At 58.4% G+C, this 17,647-nt stretch overlaps 1 protein-coding gene across 1 annotated transcript in view; it reads right to left on the bottom strand.

Annotated features, from left to right (window-relative positions):
• SLC39A11 (solute carrier family 39 member 11) overlaps positions 1 to 16,663 on the bottom strand; it is a 71,234-nt gene extending 54,571 nt beyond the window's left edge. The window contains 4 exon segments of the mRNA XM_048323782.1: positions 9,675 to 9,833; positions 14,078 to 14,116; positions 15,248 to 15,361; positions 16,597 to 16,663. Of these exon segments, the coding sequence (XP_048179739.1) occupies positions 9,675 to 9,833; positions 14,078 to 14,116; positions 15,248 to 15,355 (306 nt within the window). The 5' untranslated portion in view covers positions 15,356 to 15,361; positions 16,597 to 16,663.
• Between the last annotated feature and the right edge of the window lie 984 nt (positions 16,664 to 17,647).

Below are 17,647 nucleotides of genomic sequence, written 5' to 3'. Positions count from 1 at the left end.
GATCAGGGAAGGCTGATCTCGGTTTATCCGCAGCTAATGGCACATCAGGGCGAGGACGTTTGGCTCCCTGCTAATTCTCAGCGCCTCGGAGCGCTCATCATTCCTGGGAACTGCAGGCAGCAGCTTTCAGCAGCAGCCTGGCAGGCAGGGGGAGTAACTCACCTCCCTCTGTGTCACCCCGAGCGTGGCGACAGCCCTGGGGTGCCCCTGGAGCTGTCCCAGCTTTGGGGGTCCCTCGGCAGTGCCAAAATGCGCAGCAGTGTCCTGAGCTGGCAGCGCCAGAACCCCCAGCCTGGCACAGCAGGAGGGAGGCAAAGCTACCAAAAATGGCCCCCAAACCCTGAAAAATCCGGAGTGGGAGGGAAGAATGCCACAGCCCTTCCAGTCCAGGGATGGTGGGGCCTGTCCCAGCCAGCCCAGCACAGCTGGATCCCCAAACTGGGACAGGGACCATCCCACTGGCACCAGCCCCACGAGGGGAGCCCGATCCATCCTTGGGTCCCACAACATTCCTACTGAAAACGTGCACGGGGATTTTCCCACTGGCACATCTGGGGCTTCTCCCTTCCCAGCAGGGAGGGGAGCACAGTGGGAATGCTGGGGGGGCAGGAGGAGGGGACACCCCAGCGATTCCCAGGCTCCTCAGGAAACCTGGGATGTTTCTTCCCAGAGGAGATGCCTGACGTGGCACAAGGGAGGGCTGGCTTTCATAACCTCTGCCACGACAAAAGCAAAAGCACTGGAATGTTTTCCCTGCTTTTGCCAAAAAAAACCCCAAACAACTTCTTCAGCAAACAACCCCCATCCCTGCAACGTCGGGAGTTTCCTGTCACCAACCTCCTTCCCGCCAGGAACCCTGGAAAAACCTCAACCACAACCAGGAAATTCATTTTTCAAGGGAATAATTGCTCCAAGTGGAGTATTGGAGCCCAGCAAAACCAGTTAGGATGGAGATCCACTCCCAGTTGTTTGCTGGGAGGAGATTTGCTTGCTCCAGCCATAGCCAGGTCTTGAGGGGTGTTTTCCTCAGGGGTGTTTTCCCCACATCCCCAGCAGGACGTGGCAGAGGTTTGTGCCACGGGGGCAGCCCCACAAGGTGAGATTTGAATTGTTTGCAGTAACCCAGATGGGTTTAACAGGAGCTGTTCCTGCACATGTTGATTAAACCCTGACCCGGACCGGTTCCACCCCTTTTCCCACTCCCTGCTCCCTTCCCACATGGATTTTCACAGGCTTTTTGCCAGGGTGAGAGAAAAAACAAACAAACCTTCAATTACCAGCTCGTTCCTGCCCAGTATTCCCTTCAGTAAGGATTTGCTGTCGCTGCAGAGGGAATTGATGGGCAAGGGCGAGCTTTGGGGTGTGGGAGCTCTGGAAGGGAACAGGGAGAGCTGGCAGGATGCAGAGGGCTCAGCCAGCGATCCATCAGCCCTCAAATGAAGAGCCAGCCCATGCCAGCAGTGCCTAATTCCATTATTTTAACACACGGCTTCCTCTGGACCCTCCGTTATCCCTGCGGACGTGCGCGAGGCCCCGGCGCACGCAGGGAGCGGCACCAGCCCCTTCTCCCACATCCCAGCCTGCAGGACCAGCCCAAGGATGGGTTTTCTGGGATTCAGCCCCTCTCCACGCCCTGCACAGCCCCATAATTACCCAAACAGCACCAAAATCCCAAAGAGACGCCGGCTCCTGTGCTGGGCTGGCAGAGCCAGGGGAGCCTCCGACACCTTCCACAACAGCCCCACAGGAGAGGCCCTTCCTTCTCCTCAGTGAGAGCAATTAATGCCTTAATTCATTACAGCAGAGAGGCGTGATGAGGGACAAGGCACTTCCTGATCACCAGCAAGGAGAAGCCAAACAACTTCTCATGGGATCATGGAATGGTTTGGGGTGGAAGGACCTCAAAGCTCATCCCATTGCATGGGCAGGGACACCTTCCACTGGACCAGGTTCATCCAAGCCCCATCCAGCCTGGCCTTGGACACTTCCAGGGATAAATTCCTCTCCTTTGGGAGCCTTTCCGAGCCTGCAGATCCCCTGAGAGGCCAAGAGGAGACTCACCCAGTCGGTGTTTCAGCCCCGTCAGCTCCAAAGCCTGGGGCCAGCAGATCCAAGTCCCACCACTGCCACCACCCTGGTGACAACCAGAGCAGGATGGGGGCGACAGGAACACGCAGCACAGAGATTGTCCCACCCCCAGAGGACACAGAGGCCACCCCCAGCCACACATCCCCTGTGGGACAAAGGCAGAGGCACCCCCGGGGTCCCGACACTGGCAGAGGAGCCTCATCCAGGCTGAGCAGAGAGGAGATTTTTTCCCCAATTTCCCGCAGTGTTTTCCACTCTCCAGCAGCTCCTCGGCCCATGAAAAGGCACAAAGGGAAAAAAAAAACCCACTGGATTAAGAGCAAACCTGGTTTGCATCCCTCACCAGCAGCCATGAGCTGAGGGGCCACCGAGCAGAGCATTCCACAGCAGCCGCTCACCATCCACCCACCGGGAATGCCCTCCCTTGGGAATGTCCTCCCTGGGGCACAGCAGGCACAGAGCTGGCTCCCGCAGCTCCCCGGGAGCAGACAGCTCTGGCATGGGGCTGAGTCAGAGTTTACCCTGCAGCTCCAGACCTGCAGGGATGCTTCCCGAGATCCCACGGCAGCAGCTTCCCTCTCCCTGCCATTCCCCCCGCCAATGACAGAACCTCTCTCACTGCTTTCCCTGACACGTTAATGGCAGGTTTGCCTTTCACCGTGGAGGAATTAATTTGGGGTTATGCTTTGAGCAAATTCAAAGGCACATCTTGAGATCAAAGAACAGCTGGGGAAGCATCCGGAGCATCCACAGCCCCGGATCAACAGGGATGGGCGCAGGAGGAGATGGAGGAGATCCTTTTGTGCTCTTCCTTTTGGGAAACTTCTCCTCTCTTACAATTCTGAGCCAGGCCCAAACAGAAATTGAAATTCAGTTGGCAAAGGCTGAGGGAGGAGGAGGGAAAAGGCTGTGGAATATCAGCAGCTTTCCCAGCAATTCCTGCTCCAGGGGGAAAGAGGCGCAGGATGGAGAAGGGAATGATGGAGAGAGGGGTATCCAGAGCAGGAGCTCATGGGATGAAGAATTAAGCCAGGTTTTCCCAGTCCCTGCTTTTTTCCAGAGGGATTTTTTTCACCCCACCCCAGATCCCATCTGCTGTCAGCAGTGAGGAACCATCCCATAAACCTGACCAGGGCAGGAGGGAATTTAATCCCAACTTGGAATCAAAGAGCTCTGCAGCTCCAGCTTTGGGGCTTCCCAAGTAATGTTTTTATGAAATGCTTGATGCATAATGAGAGAGAATTCTAATTAAGAGCAGCTGACAAATTGCACTGTGGCAGTAAATAAGGCTCTGCCTCCATTAATAAAATGAAATGCTTTGGTAAAAATTGGGATAATTATGATTTTGGGGGGGAGGTGGTAAATAATTCCAACCTATCCAGCCACCACTGGATTTCAAGCACTAAACCACTGCACAGGGGCAGGGCAGGGGTGGGAAGCAGCCAGGTGTTCCATGGATCCTATGGATAAACAGATTGAAAAGAAACCTCTGGGGTTTCTGAATCTTCCAGAGGATCCCATGGGTGGGCTTGGTGGTCAGCACCAGGGATTTCCATGGCTGAAATCCAGGACAGGAGACAGGGATCAATCCCACACGGATCTATAACCTCTGGGTTGGAGTTAATTGATAAATTAATGAAACCCATGCCCAAGTTGGTTTATTTAGAGCTGCAAGGGAAGGATGTTTCCCCATGGAAGGCTTTGCTACATTCCCAAAAAACAAACTTTCCCTTCCTTCATTATCAGAGCCAGATCCCTCCTTCCTCCCAGAGCCTGTGGAGAAGGTCCAGGGCTCCACAAAGCCAAACAAACACAAGGGCTGCTGTTTGTTGTGCCCTGGGCAAAGGAAACCCGAGCGAAGCAGGAACGCAGGAGCCAGGCTGGGGCTCGGGCAGGAGCCCCCAGCTCCATCCTCCCTCTCCAGGAGGGAAAGGCTCCGTTCCTGCAGCACCACTCCAGTGCCACACTCCAAAACTTAATAAAGCAGAAAATCCACAACCTCTGGGTTGCAAATCCTCCACCTAGCCCGGCAATGAGGATGTGCAGCTAATTAACTTCTGAGGAGTCACAGCTGAACAGGAAAGAGCGCATTAAAATGGGAACGTGTGCCGGGCACGTCCCGCAGGAGCCGGCAAATTGCATCAGAGGAATCTTCATTCCGATGATAAATTAACACCAGCCACAGGACCCGGCACGTTTTCCATGTTTTCCATGTTTTCCCTGCCTCCTGGAATAATGAACCCATCAAATCCAGCTCCCTGCAAAGCAGGAGGGGGAGAAGCAGGAGCAGCTTCCCGGCTTTGCCAGGTGGGAGCACAGACGGGAGGATCCTGGGCATCCTCCTACTGCACCCATGGCAGCAGAGACTGCCCTGCCTTGTCCCACCAGGTAGAGAATCCCAAATCCCAGAATTATTGAGGCTGAAAAAGCCCTCCAAGATCCCAGAGTCCAACCTGTGACCGACCCCCACCTCATCCCCAGCCCAGAGCACTGAGTGCCATGTCCAGGCCTTCCTTGGACACCTCCAGGGATGGGAACTCCAACCCCTTCCAATGCCTGACACTTTTCCCAGGAAGAAATTCCTCCTGAAATGTAGGTTTGTGCCAGGAATCACTTCCTAGAGCCCCTCCTTCCCAAAAAAGATGCTCCCCATGGTCTAACCCAGCTGTGGTATAGCCCTGAGAAAAAAATTGCCATTTTAAACAGCGTGCAGCTACACCTGCATGGTCCTTCCTCCTCCTTCTCCTCCTGTAGCCTCATCCATGCACTCTTCCCAGATTTTCCTCCCAAAAAGTGACTTGCATGGATTTAGAAGGCAAAATATTCATCCTGAAGGCCCATTCTGAGCCAGCCACCATCGCAGGACAGGAGAGGATCCTCAGGGCTGTTTATCAAGCTCTCAAAGTCTTCCCAGGGGTTCTCACCCAAAATAGCCCAAAACTCACTGTGCAAAACATCCAGTCCCAAACTACATTCCCAAAAAGCTTTCAAGCCATGATTTGCACACCCAGAAAAGGGCAGGAGCACCAAGAAGTTCTGTTTGGAAGGGGTCAAGGGGATTCAGCTCCCACCAGCAGCATCCTCACTCCCGATTCCCTCTGGCCCATCCCACTGCAGATCCTCACCCTGCTCAGGGAAACCTTGGAGCTGCTGCAAAGCAGAGCCCCAAATATTCCCAAGAATATTTGTGTGTGAAACACAAGCCCTGGAGCCCAGAGAGGGATCTGGGCTGTGCTGGTTCTGTGGGATGAGGGCAGCGGCACCTATGGAACAAACCCCAACCCCACAAAGGCTTTTAAAGGGCACTTCAGTCGCTGCTTGTTTAAATCCAAGGAATGCTCTGCCCATCACATGAGGCTTTATTGATTTCCTCTGTACTCAGGATCAAAAAAACCCACCAAACCTCTACCCAGCAGACAAGGGAAAAAAATAAAATCCAATGGAGATGGTATTCCCAGGCTGGAATTACAGCCCTGGCTCCCCATGCTCCCTCCCTGACCATCTTTTACACCCCAGGTATTGGCAGGGCCCTGGTTAGAGCTGAGTAATGGCCCAGCAGCTCTTCCCTGGATTATTCATTAACTCCTGCTGCTCCTGCAGCATCTGCCCTCCCTTCCCTGGCCTGGGAAGGAGCAGCTCCCAAGGGAGACCCCCAGACCCCAGCGCCCATCGGATCCCGCAGCGGGAGGGATGGAGCTGCCTCCCTGTGCAGATGTTCCCGAGGAAAATGAAGCCTGGGGGGAGAGGAGATGAAGCTGATTAAGCCTCATTATCCTAATTAGTAATGATGGGAGCAGAGTCAGGCAGAGGAGTGGAAAGAACAGGAGCTGCAGGTGGGGCTGGGGCAGCCCCTGGGGGTTTCAGCTCCCACCAGGACCAGCTGGATTCCTCCCTCTCCCTGCCCCTGTCCCAGCAGGGAATTCCTGCTTCCTCAGAGGTGAAGGGCTGTGATCCAGAAAAGGCAGGAGCCAGGGAGCTCCTGGAAGCCACAGGTGCTCCACTGCACCCAAAGCCCCCCCAAAGCCCACCCGTGTGGGCTTGGGAACACCCTCAGAATTCCACAGGAACACCCAACACCTCCCGGGGCTTTGGCAGCTCCAAGACAAAGGCGCTCACAGAGAGTCACAAAACCACTCTGGGCGGAAAGGCCCTGTGAGAGCACCGAGTCCAACCACCCCGGCACTGCCAAGGCCACCATGACCACGTCCCCAGGTGCCACATCCACACAGCTTCAAAGCCCTGCCCTGCCAGCTGGGGCACTTCCTGCTGCTTCCAGTGCTTCCAAATTTCACCTTTTCATGTGAAAACCCTGGAGCAAAAGCAGCTGGGGACTGCCTGAAAAGCAGAGCCAGGGCTGGAGGCATCCCCTGGACTCCTGTGGGATTCCCCCAGGAAGAGGGAGGCCGGAGCGAGAAGCACATCACGAAAACCCAATAAAGCACCAAACTCCGAACAAAACCCAGCCAAGTCAGCAGAGCTGCACGACAGCTTTGAAGGATGAGAATAATAACACTTAATTCCAGCATTCTTATGCCTTGCAGCAGACCCAAAATAGCTCCTGAGCCATCAGGGACCTGCTGCACTGAATTTTTAAGTAAACTTTCCCTCAGAGGCTTTGGCTCTTGGCATCGACGACACCAAGCCCCGACCCTTTTTAGGAAATGGCTCACACAGCCCCGCCAGCTGCCCCTCTGCATCCAAAACCTCCTCAAACACCAGCTGACAGCCTTGCTTAAAAAAAACAGGTTAAACCAGCGGCTCTGTGTGAGGAAATTTTGGCAAAATGAAGGCCAGCCCATTTTTTAAAACCCCCGGGGATCTGTTTTTGCCGTGGTCTCGCCCTCCAAGCAGCCCCAGATCTCCTGGTGTGGTTTGTACCAACCTTCACCAGCCCCACCAGCATCTCCTCCTCAGCTGGAGGATGAACAAACACCTTAAAGGCTTCACCCAGGGAAAAGGCAGAGATAAAGATGTAACAGCTTAGATCTGCCTTTTGTGAGGAACAGAACTGCTCCAGCTGCTCGGGATCATCGTTACCACCGGGGCTGGGAGGCTCAACCCTCCCTCTGCCATGAGCGAACACTGGGATGCCCCAGCTCCAGCACGAGCAAAACCCTTCTCGCTGCCAGGAGAGCGGGGCTGGGCTCAAAAGGAGCCGATAAAAGCTTTGAGAGGCTGTTGTTACCCAGCCTGGAGCTGTGCCAGGCAGGGAATGCTCCCCAAGCAGCTCCCTCCTGCTGCCCTGGCACGGCCAGGCTGCCCCAGCCCCACCGGCACCCCCAGCACCCTGCCAGGGCAGGAACAGCCTGAGATGGAGCCCATTTCCAAACCCTCCTCGGGAATGCCGTGGCTCAACCCTTGTCGGAGCAGCAGCGGCTCTCCAGGGAGCAGTCTGGGCTCCAGAGGAAGGGAGATGGCTCTGGAGCCACATTCCCGGCCCAGGGATGGCTCAAGCCTCACCAAACTTGTTTTTCCTTTCGACACACTCGGCTCTAACCTCTCCCCCTGCTCCCTGCACAGCATCCCCACAACCTCGCCAGCTCTCTGTTCCCTTCCCAAAGCATCCCAAAGGTGCCATCCTGGACCCATTGCCCAGCTCCAGGAGCCGATCCCGCTGCTCTGGGCAGGGACACAGAGCCCCCTCACCCTCTGCCAGCTCTCCTGGCCCTTCCCAAGGTATCCAGGGGGAGGAAAATCAGCACTTTGGATCAAGCAGACCCTGACAAGTTGGCTCGTGCCCGTTATCCATGTGGAGAGGCCCCAGCACAGGGACACCCCCTTTTCCAGGAGGAAACACACCAGCAGCAGCACTGTTTGGGGATCTAAACCCTCCCCCAGCTCCACGTGAGCCACGGGGTGTAAATCACCACCAGCAGAATTCCCATGGGATGAGCGTGTGGGGGCAGGTGCGTCCCACACGGAGCAACCGAGCCAGGAGACAGCAGCTCTGCTCCCAGCAGCGTTTAACCTGGATTTAAGGATATAGGGGATGGTTTTATACCTCCACTGCACTGCTTCCTGCAAGGCCACCACCCTCCCTGCCCGTCCCTGTCACTCCACCCCGCTCTTCCCAACGCAAGGATTTCACTTCCCCAAACTCTTCCCTCTCCACTGTTTCAACGCCCCACGGAAAACTCCGACCACCAGGAACAAGTGGGGTTTGTGCCCCAGCTGTTTCTCCACCCTGCTGGGAAACACCAGCTCGAGGCAGCGGATCCAGCCCATCCCAGCCCCATCCAGCAGCAGGAAAAGGCAGAGTTTGGAGCCAAACGGCTTCCAAGGGATCCAACAGCAGCTCCTGGCCACCCACTGAATCCTGCAGAGGGTTTGGGAGCCCCAAAAAGCCCCAAAAAGCCAGGACAAGGCAGGCAGAGGGCGAGGAGAGGCAGCAGATTCTCACCACTGGCACTTCATTCCCTGGGTGTTCACTGGCACTGGGAGTGACCCCACAACATCCAATTGGATGCAATTGGGAGCCATTCTCCTCCCAGCTGAGGATGCACCTGCACCTGTGGTCCTGTCAGGAGAGGCTCCAAAAGCCAGGGAGGGGGGAAGGTTGCACCTGCAGACTCCTGAGAACCTCCCCCTCCTTCCTCATAAGCACAGAACAAATAAAACTCCACTGAACTAAAGATGAAAATCTAAAAACCTCTGTGGAAATGTTTGGAAATCTCTTCACATTCTCGTGTTTTCAGCTGCAAAAACCCACCAGCTCCCCATTTCTGTCTTCCTTCCTTTCACAGCAGCCTCAGGCTGCTTCCCTGGATTGTGCAGCACTCCCAGGGCTGGCAGCTCTGCAAATGAAACCCCTGGGCTGGGACACGAGGTCACACCTGAGCTGCCTGAGGAGCGCTGCCAGCAAAAAGAACAAAAGCAGAGGTGTGAAGGGAGAAAAAAAACCAGAAAGATTAAAAAAAACCAGAGCTCAGCCAGCCTAAAGGTGCATCCAGCACTGCCAGAGCCAGCCAGGGCTCAGGGAAATCACGGATTCATTAAATCTGGGAGAGAAATCCATCCGTGTCCAGCTTCCAGATGCTCTTCCTTGCAGCTGGAGGAAGGGCAGGAGCCCCCCCAACCCTGGAATTCCCACTCACCAGCACTGGGAGGAGCCCCCAGACAGGGAATTCCCACTCACCAGCACTGGGATGAGCCCCCAGCCCCGGAATTCCCACTCACTAGCACTGGGATGAGCCCCCAGCCCCGGAATTCCCACTCACCAGCACTGGGATGAGCCCCCAGCCCCGGAATTCCCACTCACCAGCACTGGGATGAGCCCCCAGACAGGGAATTCCCACTCACCAGCACTGGGATGAGCCCCCAGACAGGGAATTCCCACTCACCAGCACTGGGATGAGCCCCCAGACAGGGAATTCCCACTCACCAGCACTGGGATGAGCCCCCAGCCCCGGAATTCCCACTCACCAGCACTGGGATGAGCCCCCAGCCCCGGAATTCCCACTCACCAGCACTGGGATGAGCCCCCAGCCCGGGAATTCCCACTCACCAGCACTGGGATGAGCCCCCAGCCCCGGAATTCCCACTCACCAGCACTGGGATGAGCCCCCAGCCCCGGAATTCCCACTCACCAGCACTGGGATGAGCAGGTCGGCCCCGTACACGAACGCTGCTCCCAGAGCGAAGCCTGCGGCCACTGGGAAGAAGGAGAAGGCTCCAAAGGTGCCGGATTCCTCGGCCATCTCGATGGCTGGGGCCAGCAGGGACCAGTAGGATGCAGCCAGCATGACCTGGGGACAGAAGGGGAGTGGTGAGATCCCATGGGACAAAAGGGAAGCTGAAATTCCAGTGGAGAAATGGCTGCGGGGCCAGGATCCTGCAGTGGGAAGGAGCAAAGGGATCACAGACACAGCAGCAGGAAGATGCTGAGGGAAAAGTGACCCCAACTCTCTGTCCAGCAACCCCCAGCACCCCAGGAAGTCCCCTTTGCAGGATGCTCAGAATCCCAGAATGGTTGGGGTTGGAAAAGACTTTAAATCCCATCCCATTCCACCCCTGCCATGGGCAGGGACACCTCCCATTATCCCAGGCTGCTCCAAGCCCTGTCCAAGCTGGCCTTGGGCACTTCCAGGGATCCAGGGACAGCCACAGCTTCCCTGGGCACCCTGAGGGCCTCCCCACCCTCACAGGGGAGAATTCCTTCCCAATTCCCAACCCAAACCTCCTCTCTTCCAGCTGAAAGCCTCTGAAGAGGAGCTGCTGCCCAGCTCTCCCAGCACGAGGACTCGGAGCAAACTCTCCCATCCTCAATGTCTCCCAAGGAAGGAAGGAGCTGCCTCTTGCAGACACCAGTCCCTGGGGGATTGTGTAAATCTGAGCTCGCTGTGAGTAAGAAGAACGAGCGTTGTCATGTCAGGCTTAAGCACGGCTGTCAAACCTCATATTTCAAATGCCACCTCCTTTAAAAAACAACCACACACCCCAACGTGAAAACACAGGCAGCAGGGAAAGGCTCCGGAGAATTATGTTGTCAGCTTGTGTTAAGATAGCATTTCCCCACGGCAAACACAGCCCTGACAGGGCTCAGCCTCCAGAGCCTGGCAGCACCCAAGGCAGCTCCGAGGATCCCACCAGCTCGGGGGGAAGGCGACCACAGAGCTCTGAGCCAGCCCAAGGTGAAGGAAAAGTGATTTCCTGCTGCATTATGCAGATCAAAGCCTTCGCCCCAGGGGCTGGAAGTCACTGTCCCGGAATCCCAGAACATTCTGAGCTGCAAGGGACCCACAGGGAGTCCTTCAGCAGCTTCCCCTCAGCCCGTCCCGGAGCTCAAGGGGGGATTTAGGGACATGGGATTGCCTGGAGCAGCCCAGCTCCTGCCCACCCAGGTCAGTGTCAGAGCTCGGGTTCAGCTGCAGCTCTTTCCAGCTGACAGAAGGGGGAGGATTCCTGCCAACAGCCCCATTTAAGTGACAAATTCCCCCCGATCTCAAAGCTCTGCACCGCCCAGCCAGGGCCAGGCCCCGAACCCCGATGGCACCGAGCCGGCTGGTGGCAAAGGCAGGAATGAAAGAGGAAAACCCCCCTGGGCTCTCGTGGGATCAATGAACCCAGAGCCACTCGGATTTTCCACACCTTCCCCTCACTCCAGCCCCTGAGCCGGGGAGCAGCTGCTGGCACAGGGACACCCCGCTCCTGCCAAGCTGGATTTGGGCACTTGCACTCCTCTGCGCTCCAAAGCCAAGATGCAGCAATGCCACAAATCCACCATTTCTCGGGAAAACACGGCAGGGTCAGTGGGGGAGGAGAAGCAGGCAGGAGGCAGCTGTGGGATCCGAAGCATCACCGGGATGGAGGAGCCCAGACCCTTCCCTGGGGCCCAGCAGTGGAACAGGAGACAAATCCAGACTCCAGAACCAACTACAGAGAACGAATCCAGATCTGTGCCCTCGCACTGGTGGGAATCCCCCAAAACACAGCAGGATTTAAGCCCAAACACCTCTCCCAGGGCTGGGCATCTCCTTCCACAGGGATTCAGTGCAGCACTCCCCAAAATTCTCCAAACTCTCCTCACCCCCCAAACCCACGGGTCCAGCGCTGCCCCAGCTCAGCCCCATGGCTGTGGAGCCGCACGGGAGCGTTTTCCTGCAAATCCAGGATAAACAGAGCCATGACCTTCACACCCAGGGCTGGGTTCAGCCCACCCACCCTGCTGGGGCAGAATTAAATCCCTCAGTAAAGCAGGCAGGCCTGGCCACGCTCCTGTGGGATCCCCGGGGTGAGAACAGGAACACCGAGGGAAACACAGGAGCAGGAAATCCGGGAAAAGGAGATCTCCGTGGCAGGATGGGAAAGTCAGGAGGAAGAGGAGACTCTGGCAGGACACTTCCCCTGCCAAACTTTTCCTTCACGAAGGCTCCAACAACGAGGAGCAGCCTCAGCACAGCCGTGTGAATTCCTGATGCTGTTTTAAGGGAATACTCGATCCCAGTGTGCCTGGGGAGGGTTGAGGAGCGTGGCTGGATGATCTCCTGCTCCACCCGGGACAGAGGACACCCAGCTCCAGCCCAGCAGGGGGAAAGCTGTGCCAGGCTGCAGGGAAGGGGGGCTGCAGGTGTTTGTTGCTCGTGTCTGAGCCCAGCCCTGCAGCACCGCAGAGAAAAAAAAAGGAAAAAAAAAATCTCATTTAAAGATATCAAGATTTAAGGGAAAAGGCAGCAGAATTCCACATCAGATGCCCCAGCAAGCAAAGCTTTGTCTCTATGGAAACACATCACCTCACAGGCTCCTGCATGCAAAACCCTGGATTATCCAGAGTTCCAGGCAGGGAACTGAGGCAGGGAAAAGGCAAAGCCAGGGCTGGAAGGAGCTGAGCCCCCCCACACCACTGCAAGGACCGAGCTGCACAGGGCCCTCCACCCCAGCTGACACCTGTGCCATCAGACAGGGGCAGCTTGAGCCAGCAGGATGCTCCCAGTACACCCAGGGCTCTCCCAGTACACCCCAGTTCAATTTAACCACACGCCCAGGCTCACCCCAGCACCCCCAGATGAGCTGGAGCATCGGCAGGGAAGGCAGCGCCCAGCCACGGCTTCCTGCATCCCAAAACAACCCTCTGCACCCCAGGCACCCTCCCTGAGGTCACCTGCACGTCCCTGTCCCACATCCTCCTCCTGCCTCAGCGGTGGCAGAGACATTTGGAATTAATCCTGGATTTATTTGGCTTGGCAGCTCCCAGGAGGCCAGCAGGGAAGTGTTTACCAGGAGGGTGGAGAACCTGCCCAGCTCCAGCATGGCACAGGTGAGGGCAGTTTCCACAATCCCGCTTGCCTGAGGGCTGGGACAGGAGGTGATTGCTCCTCCAGCTCCTCCGTGGATCCTTTGCAAAGCCCCCAAGCACAAGAACCAGGAGAAGGGGGAGGGAAATGTTCCTTGTGTTGTTCAACCCTGTCAGGCAACGAAAAGATGGAGAGCCAGCTGTTGGTCAAGCAGTGGCAACGCTGCCCCGCTGGGAGAATTGAAATTCAGGGGGACCCTGCTGTCACCAGGGGCTCCCTCACAGCCTGTCCCCTCCAGGCACTGCAGCACCCCAAAACCAGCTCCCCCTCCCTGCTCTGAGCGCTGCCAGCTGGAAGACCTGAGGCAAAAGCAAATGTTTGCAGGAGTTCTGCTTCCTGAGCCACACCCGGGCCAGGCAGGGGGGACTCAGAGCTGCTGGCAGGGTGACGTGGTGGCCACGGCAAGGACAGCACTGGGACAGCAACTCCTGATCCCGATGGGATTCATGGAGGAATGCCTGCAACCACCAAGGTGAATGATCCTCACCCTCCAGGGCGCAAACCCAGCTCCTGTCACCCACCACGGCACCCAGGTGCCACCTGCCCAGCCGGGACACAGCGAGGGGGACCTGGCAGAGCCCAGGTGGCCCCAGCACACACGTGGCAAGGGGCCCCTCCCCGCAGAGCACATCCCAGGGGCGCTCCAGCACCTGCAGTGTGGGGAGTAGCGCTGGACTCGACCTTTAACGGGGAAACAAAGGTGATTTAACGAGTCTGAGTGAGGCCCCACCTGCCCCCAGCACGTGGGCAGCGGCAGCTCCACATTCCCAAGCCCCCTACACAATTTCAAGCCACGTTTTCCTTCAGGAAAAGCCGCCCTGAGCCCCACATTCCACGTGCAGCTTCCAGGGAGAGCTGCAGCTCTCTCTTCCCTCTCCTCCCGAGGGTTTAAAGCACCCATGGAGAAGCACAAAGCCAGCCAGGCACAGCAGCCCCCAGCACAACTCTCCTGCCCATCTCCATCGCTCCAGTGCTCCGGGAGCGACTCAGAATCCCAGGGAAACGAGGAGAGTTGAGCTCCAGAGAGCCAAGCCTGGCGTGGGCAGCCAGCCAGGAGGAACCGGGCCAGGATGGGACTGAGCCGAGCCCTGCCCTGCCCTCGGGGGATCAGCCCAGGGATTGTAACTCGAGTGGGCACCAAACCGGGCTGCAGAGAACACAGGGGAGGAGGAGGAGGAGGAGGAGGATGCTGCACTCACCCCTGCGGCGAAGCCCAAGCTCCCATCGAGGATCCGCCTCTGGAAAAAACCAAACACAAAACGCCTTTAACTCCTGGTGAAAGCACTGCCCACAGTGCTGGGGAGATGGGGAAGGGCTCGCCAGGCTGCAGAGGGGCTTTGGACAAGAGGGAATGGCTTCCCACTGCCAGAGGGCAGGGACAGAGGGGATTTTGGGAAGGAATTGTTCCCTGTGAGGGTGGGGAGGGGCTGGGATGGAATTCCCAGAGAAGCTGTGGCTGCCCCTGGATCCCTGGAAGCGTCCCAGGCCAGGTTGGATGGGGCTTGGAGCAGCCTGGGACAGTGGGAGGTGTCCCTGCCCATGGCAGGGGTGGCACTGGATGGGCTTTAAGGTCCCTTCCCACCCAAACCATTCTGGGATTCTGTGGGGGCAGCATCCCCACGATCCCACAGAGCCTCCTGGCTCCCTCCCTGCCCATCCAGAGCCCAGGCCAAAGCCTGTGCAAAGTTAAACCAGAGGCTCTCCTGCCCCTCTGCATGAGCTGCCCTGCATTTCCCTCCCTCCTTGAAGGCTTTCATCCCTCCAGTACCAGGCAGCTCCAAACAAATCCATTGCTCTGCCCTATCCCAGGGGGACAAATCCTGCCCCTTTCACTCCCAGGGCAGGTTTTGTCCCTCCCTCCCCAAGGAAGAAAACCAAAGTGCTCCTCCAAAGGGAGCCTCACTTTGCAGCCACCTCCTGAATAAACCATCACAAGACCAAGGCATGAATAATAAATCCATCTGGGCAATTTGGAACACCCTGGTGAGGGGGGCTCTAATTTTGGATCCAGGGTGACTTGAAGCTCAGCGTTTTGCTCCATCTGAGCACGGACTGACCCAAATCCTGCCCTGGAAACGTGGCAGCAAAACCAGGTTAGAGGCAGGGAAGCTGCTGTTGCCAACACAGAGCTCTGCTTGCGGCTCCTGAGCCCCAGGAGCACATTCCACAGCCCAGGCTCAGCAATTTCATTTCCCTCCCCTCTGGTGTGTTGAGAAAGGAGCTGGATTTTTCCTCCTCTTGCCCCAGGAGTGACGCTGAGCCCCTCAAAGCTGGGAGCAGGCAGCCCAACCCAGCCAGGAGCAGGGCACAGGCCTCGGATGCGGATCCTGCTGGGATCCCAGGGACGAGAAGCTGATCCCAGCACTCACCTGCCCACTGGAGAACACAAACACCAGCGCCGAGCCCGCTGCCGTCAGCCCCCAGGTGAGGAACGTCCCCAGCAGCGCCTGCACCACCGGCCCAGATCCCAGGATCATGCTGGCCTAGGAGAGAGGAGCAGCCTCAGGAACAGAGCCAGGTGTTCACAGCCAGAGAACAACCCCCAAAGCCCACCCAAACCCCTCCACCAAAGGAATCAGAGCCAGCTCAGCTCGACCACCCTCCCCTGAGCTCCTCTCTCCCCTTAGGTGAGGCTTTGCAACTTAAGCCGAGCTCGGTGGAGCAGCGGGGATGGGATACAGCACATCCCACCTGGAGCACAACCGCCGGGATTTGGGGCTCAGCCTGGCACAAACGGCGCTCAGACCTCGCCCAGGCCACGTCCCGCTCCGTGGTGCCCCCTCTGTGTGCCCCAAGGCCGGTGTTCCCGGTGTGGAAGGCCAACACCCTCACAGCACCCGGCTTCCCGCACCTTGGGAAGGGGGGAGAAGGGGAACCAAGCGCAGGGATGGGGAGGGAGCACTGGGAATGGGAATGCACACAGGTGTGGAAACACGGCTGCACAAATCCCTAACACACGCAGGCACGGATACGTTCACACGTGAATAATCAAATACACCGGGCTTGATGGATTTAAATGCAAATATCTAAGAAATACACACACCAGTGCCAGCTTCAAAGGCTCTCCCAGCCCCCAGCCTTGCCCCAAGGCTCTTCCCAAGCCCCGCAGGTGCGTGCCCAGCTCAGGCCCCGCTGGTTTCCCGGCTCAGACTCCCCCCAGGTCCCCAGGAAGCGCCCCCCTTTCTACAGGGGGTCCCTACAGCCCATCCAGGAGGCCCCAAACACCCCCCAAATCACCCCCCAACCCTACACCGGGCACTCCCCCCTATTACCCCGCACCCCCGGGCCCGCCAGCCGCGGGGCCGGTCCCAGGACCCCCGAATCCTCCAAACCTGGATCCCTCGGCCGGTCCCAGAGCCCCCAAACCCCCAAAACTGAGGCCGCCGGACCCCGAGCCCTCCAAATCTAGAACCCCCCGGCCAGACCCAGGACCTCCGGACCCCGCAAACCTGGACACCCCTGAGACCCTGACCCATCCCAGGACCTCTAAACCCCCCAAACCTGGAGCCCCAGGCCCATCCCAGGACCCCCAAACCCCCCAAACGCGGAGCCCCCGGATACCGCGGCCAGCCCCAGGATCTCCGAACCCCCCCCAAACCCGGAGCTCCCGGCCGACCTCAGGCCTCCCTCCAACCTGGAGCCCCCGGTCGGTCCCAGAACACCTCACGCCCCAAAGCCGGAAGCCCCGGGCGAGTCGGGGCCCGCGCTCGCCCCGCACCTGCAGCCCCGAACCCGGGCCGGTCCCGGCGCCGCTTCCGGGTGCCGCACACGTGTCTGGGGATGGCCCCGCCCCCCGCCCGTCCCAGCCAATGGCAGCGCGGCGGGGGCGGGCCGCCCGCGGCTCTGCGGTTCGCGCGGGCGCAACGGCCACAAAGCGAGGCGGGCGGGCGGCGCGGGCGGGCGCGACAAGCTGTCCTTGGTGCTGTCGTGTCGCTGTCGCCGCCCCCCGCTGCAAAGAGACCCCCGGGCACCGCTTCCCCTGGCAGCCTAAGGGCAGCTCCTGCTGCTGCTGCTGCTGCTGCCACCCGAGTGTCCCGAGAGCCCCCCTCGGTGCCACCCTCGCGCTGCTGCCGCCCGCAATCAGCGCCGCTAATTAACAGCCAGAGGTGGCTCCTTAATGAGCAGCACGTGGCAGCCCGGGGCAGCTCACGGGGGCCAGCGGACCCCGCTCCGTGGCTGGCAGCCGTCCCTGTCACTCGGAAGGTGCAGCCAGAGCCACTCGTCCGAGCCCACCCACGGATGTCACAGAATCCCAGGATTATGGAGGCTGGAAAAGGCTTCCGAGGTCACCGAGCCCAGGCTGTGCCCGATGCCCGCCTTGTCCCCAGCGCAGAGCACTGAGTGCCGCATCCAGGGATGGCGGCTCCAAACCTCCCTGGGCAGCCCCTGCCAGTGTTTCACAACCCTTTCCTTTTCCTGATGTCCGACCTGGATGTCCCCAAAAGTGTCGCCACAGGGCACAGGTGGGCTGGGGGCAGAGGCAGCTCTGTCACCGCTTCCTCCCCGTGCTGGCACAAGGGACAGGGGCTCTCAGTGACAGCCACAGAGCCAGGCCAGCCCCGGTGTCCCCTCCTGTGCCACGCCAGAGGAGCAGGAGGTGGCAGAAGGACACATCCTCGTGAGTTTATCTCAAACAGCCTCAGATCGGCCCCCGCTGCCCCAGCTCGGAAAGGTCAGGGCCACCCAAAACCTCCCTGATTTAGGATTTAATCAATCTCGCCCTGTAATTGCTGCATCCCTCATTAGCGCCCAAGGCCAGGCAGATGCAG

Source organism: Corvus hawaiiensis, chromosome 19, assembly GCF_020740725.1.
Source record: "Corvus hawaiiensis isolate bCorHaw1 chromosome 19, bCorHaw1.pri.cur, whole genome shotgun sequence".
NCBI classification, from domain to species: Eukaryota; Metazoa; Chordata; class Aves; order Passeriformes; family Corvidae; genus Corvus; species Corvus hawaiiensis.
This window is presented reverse-complemented; position numbering and strand designations above follow the sequence as displayed.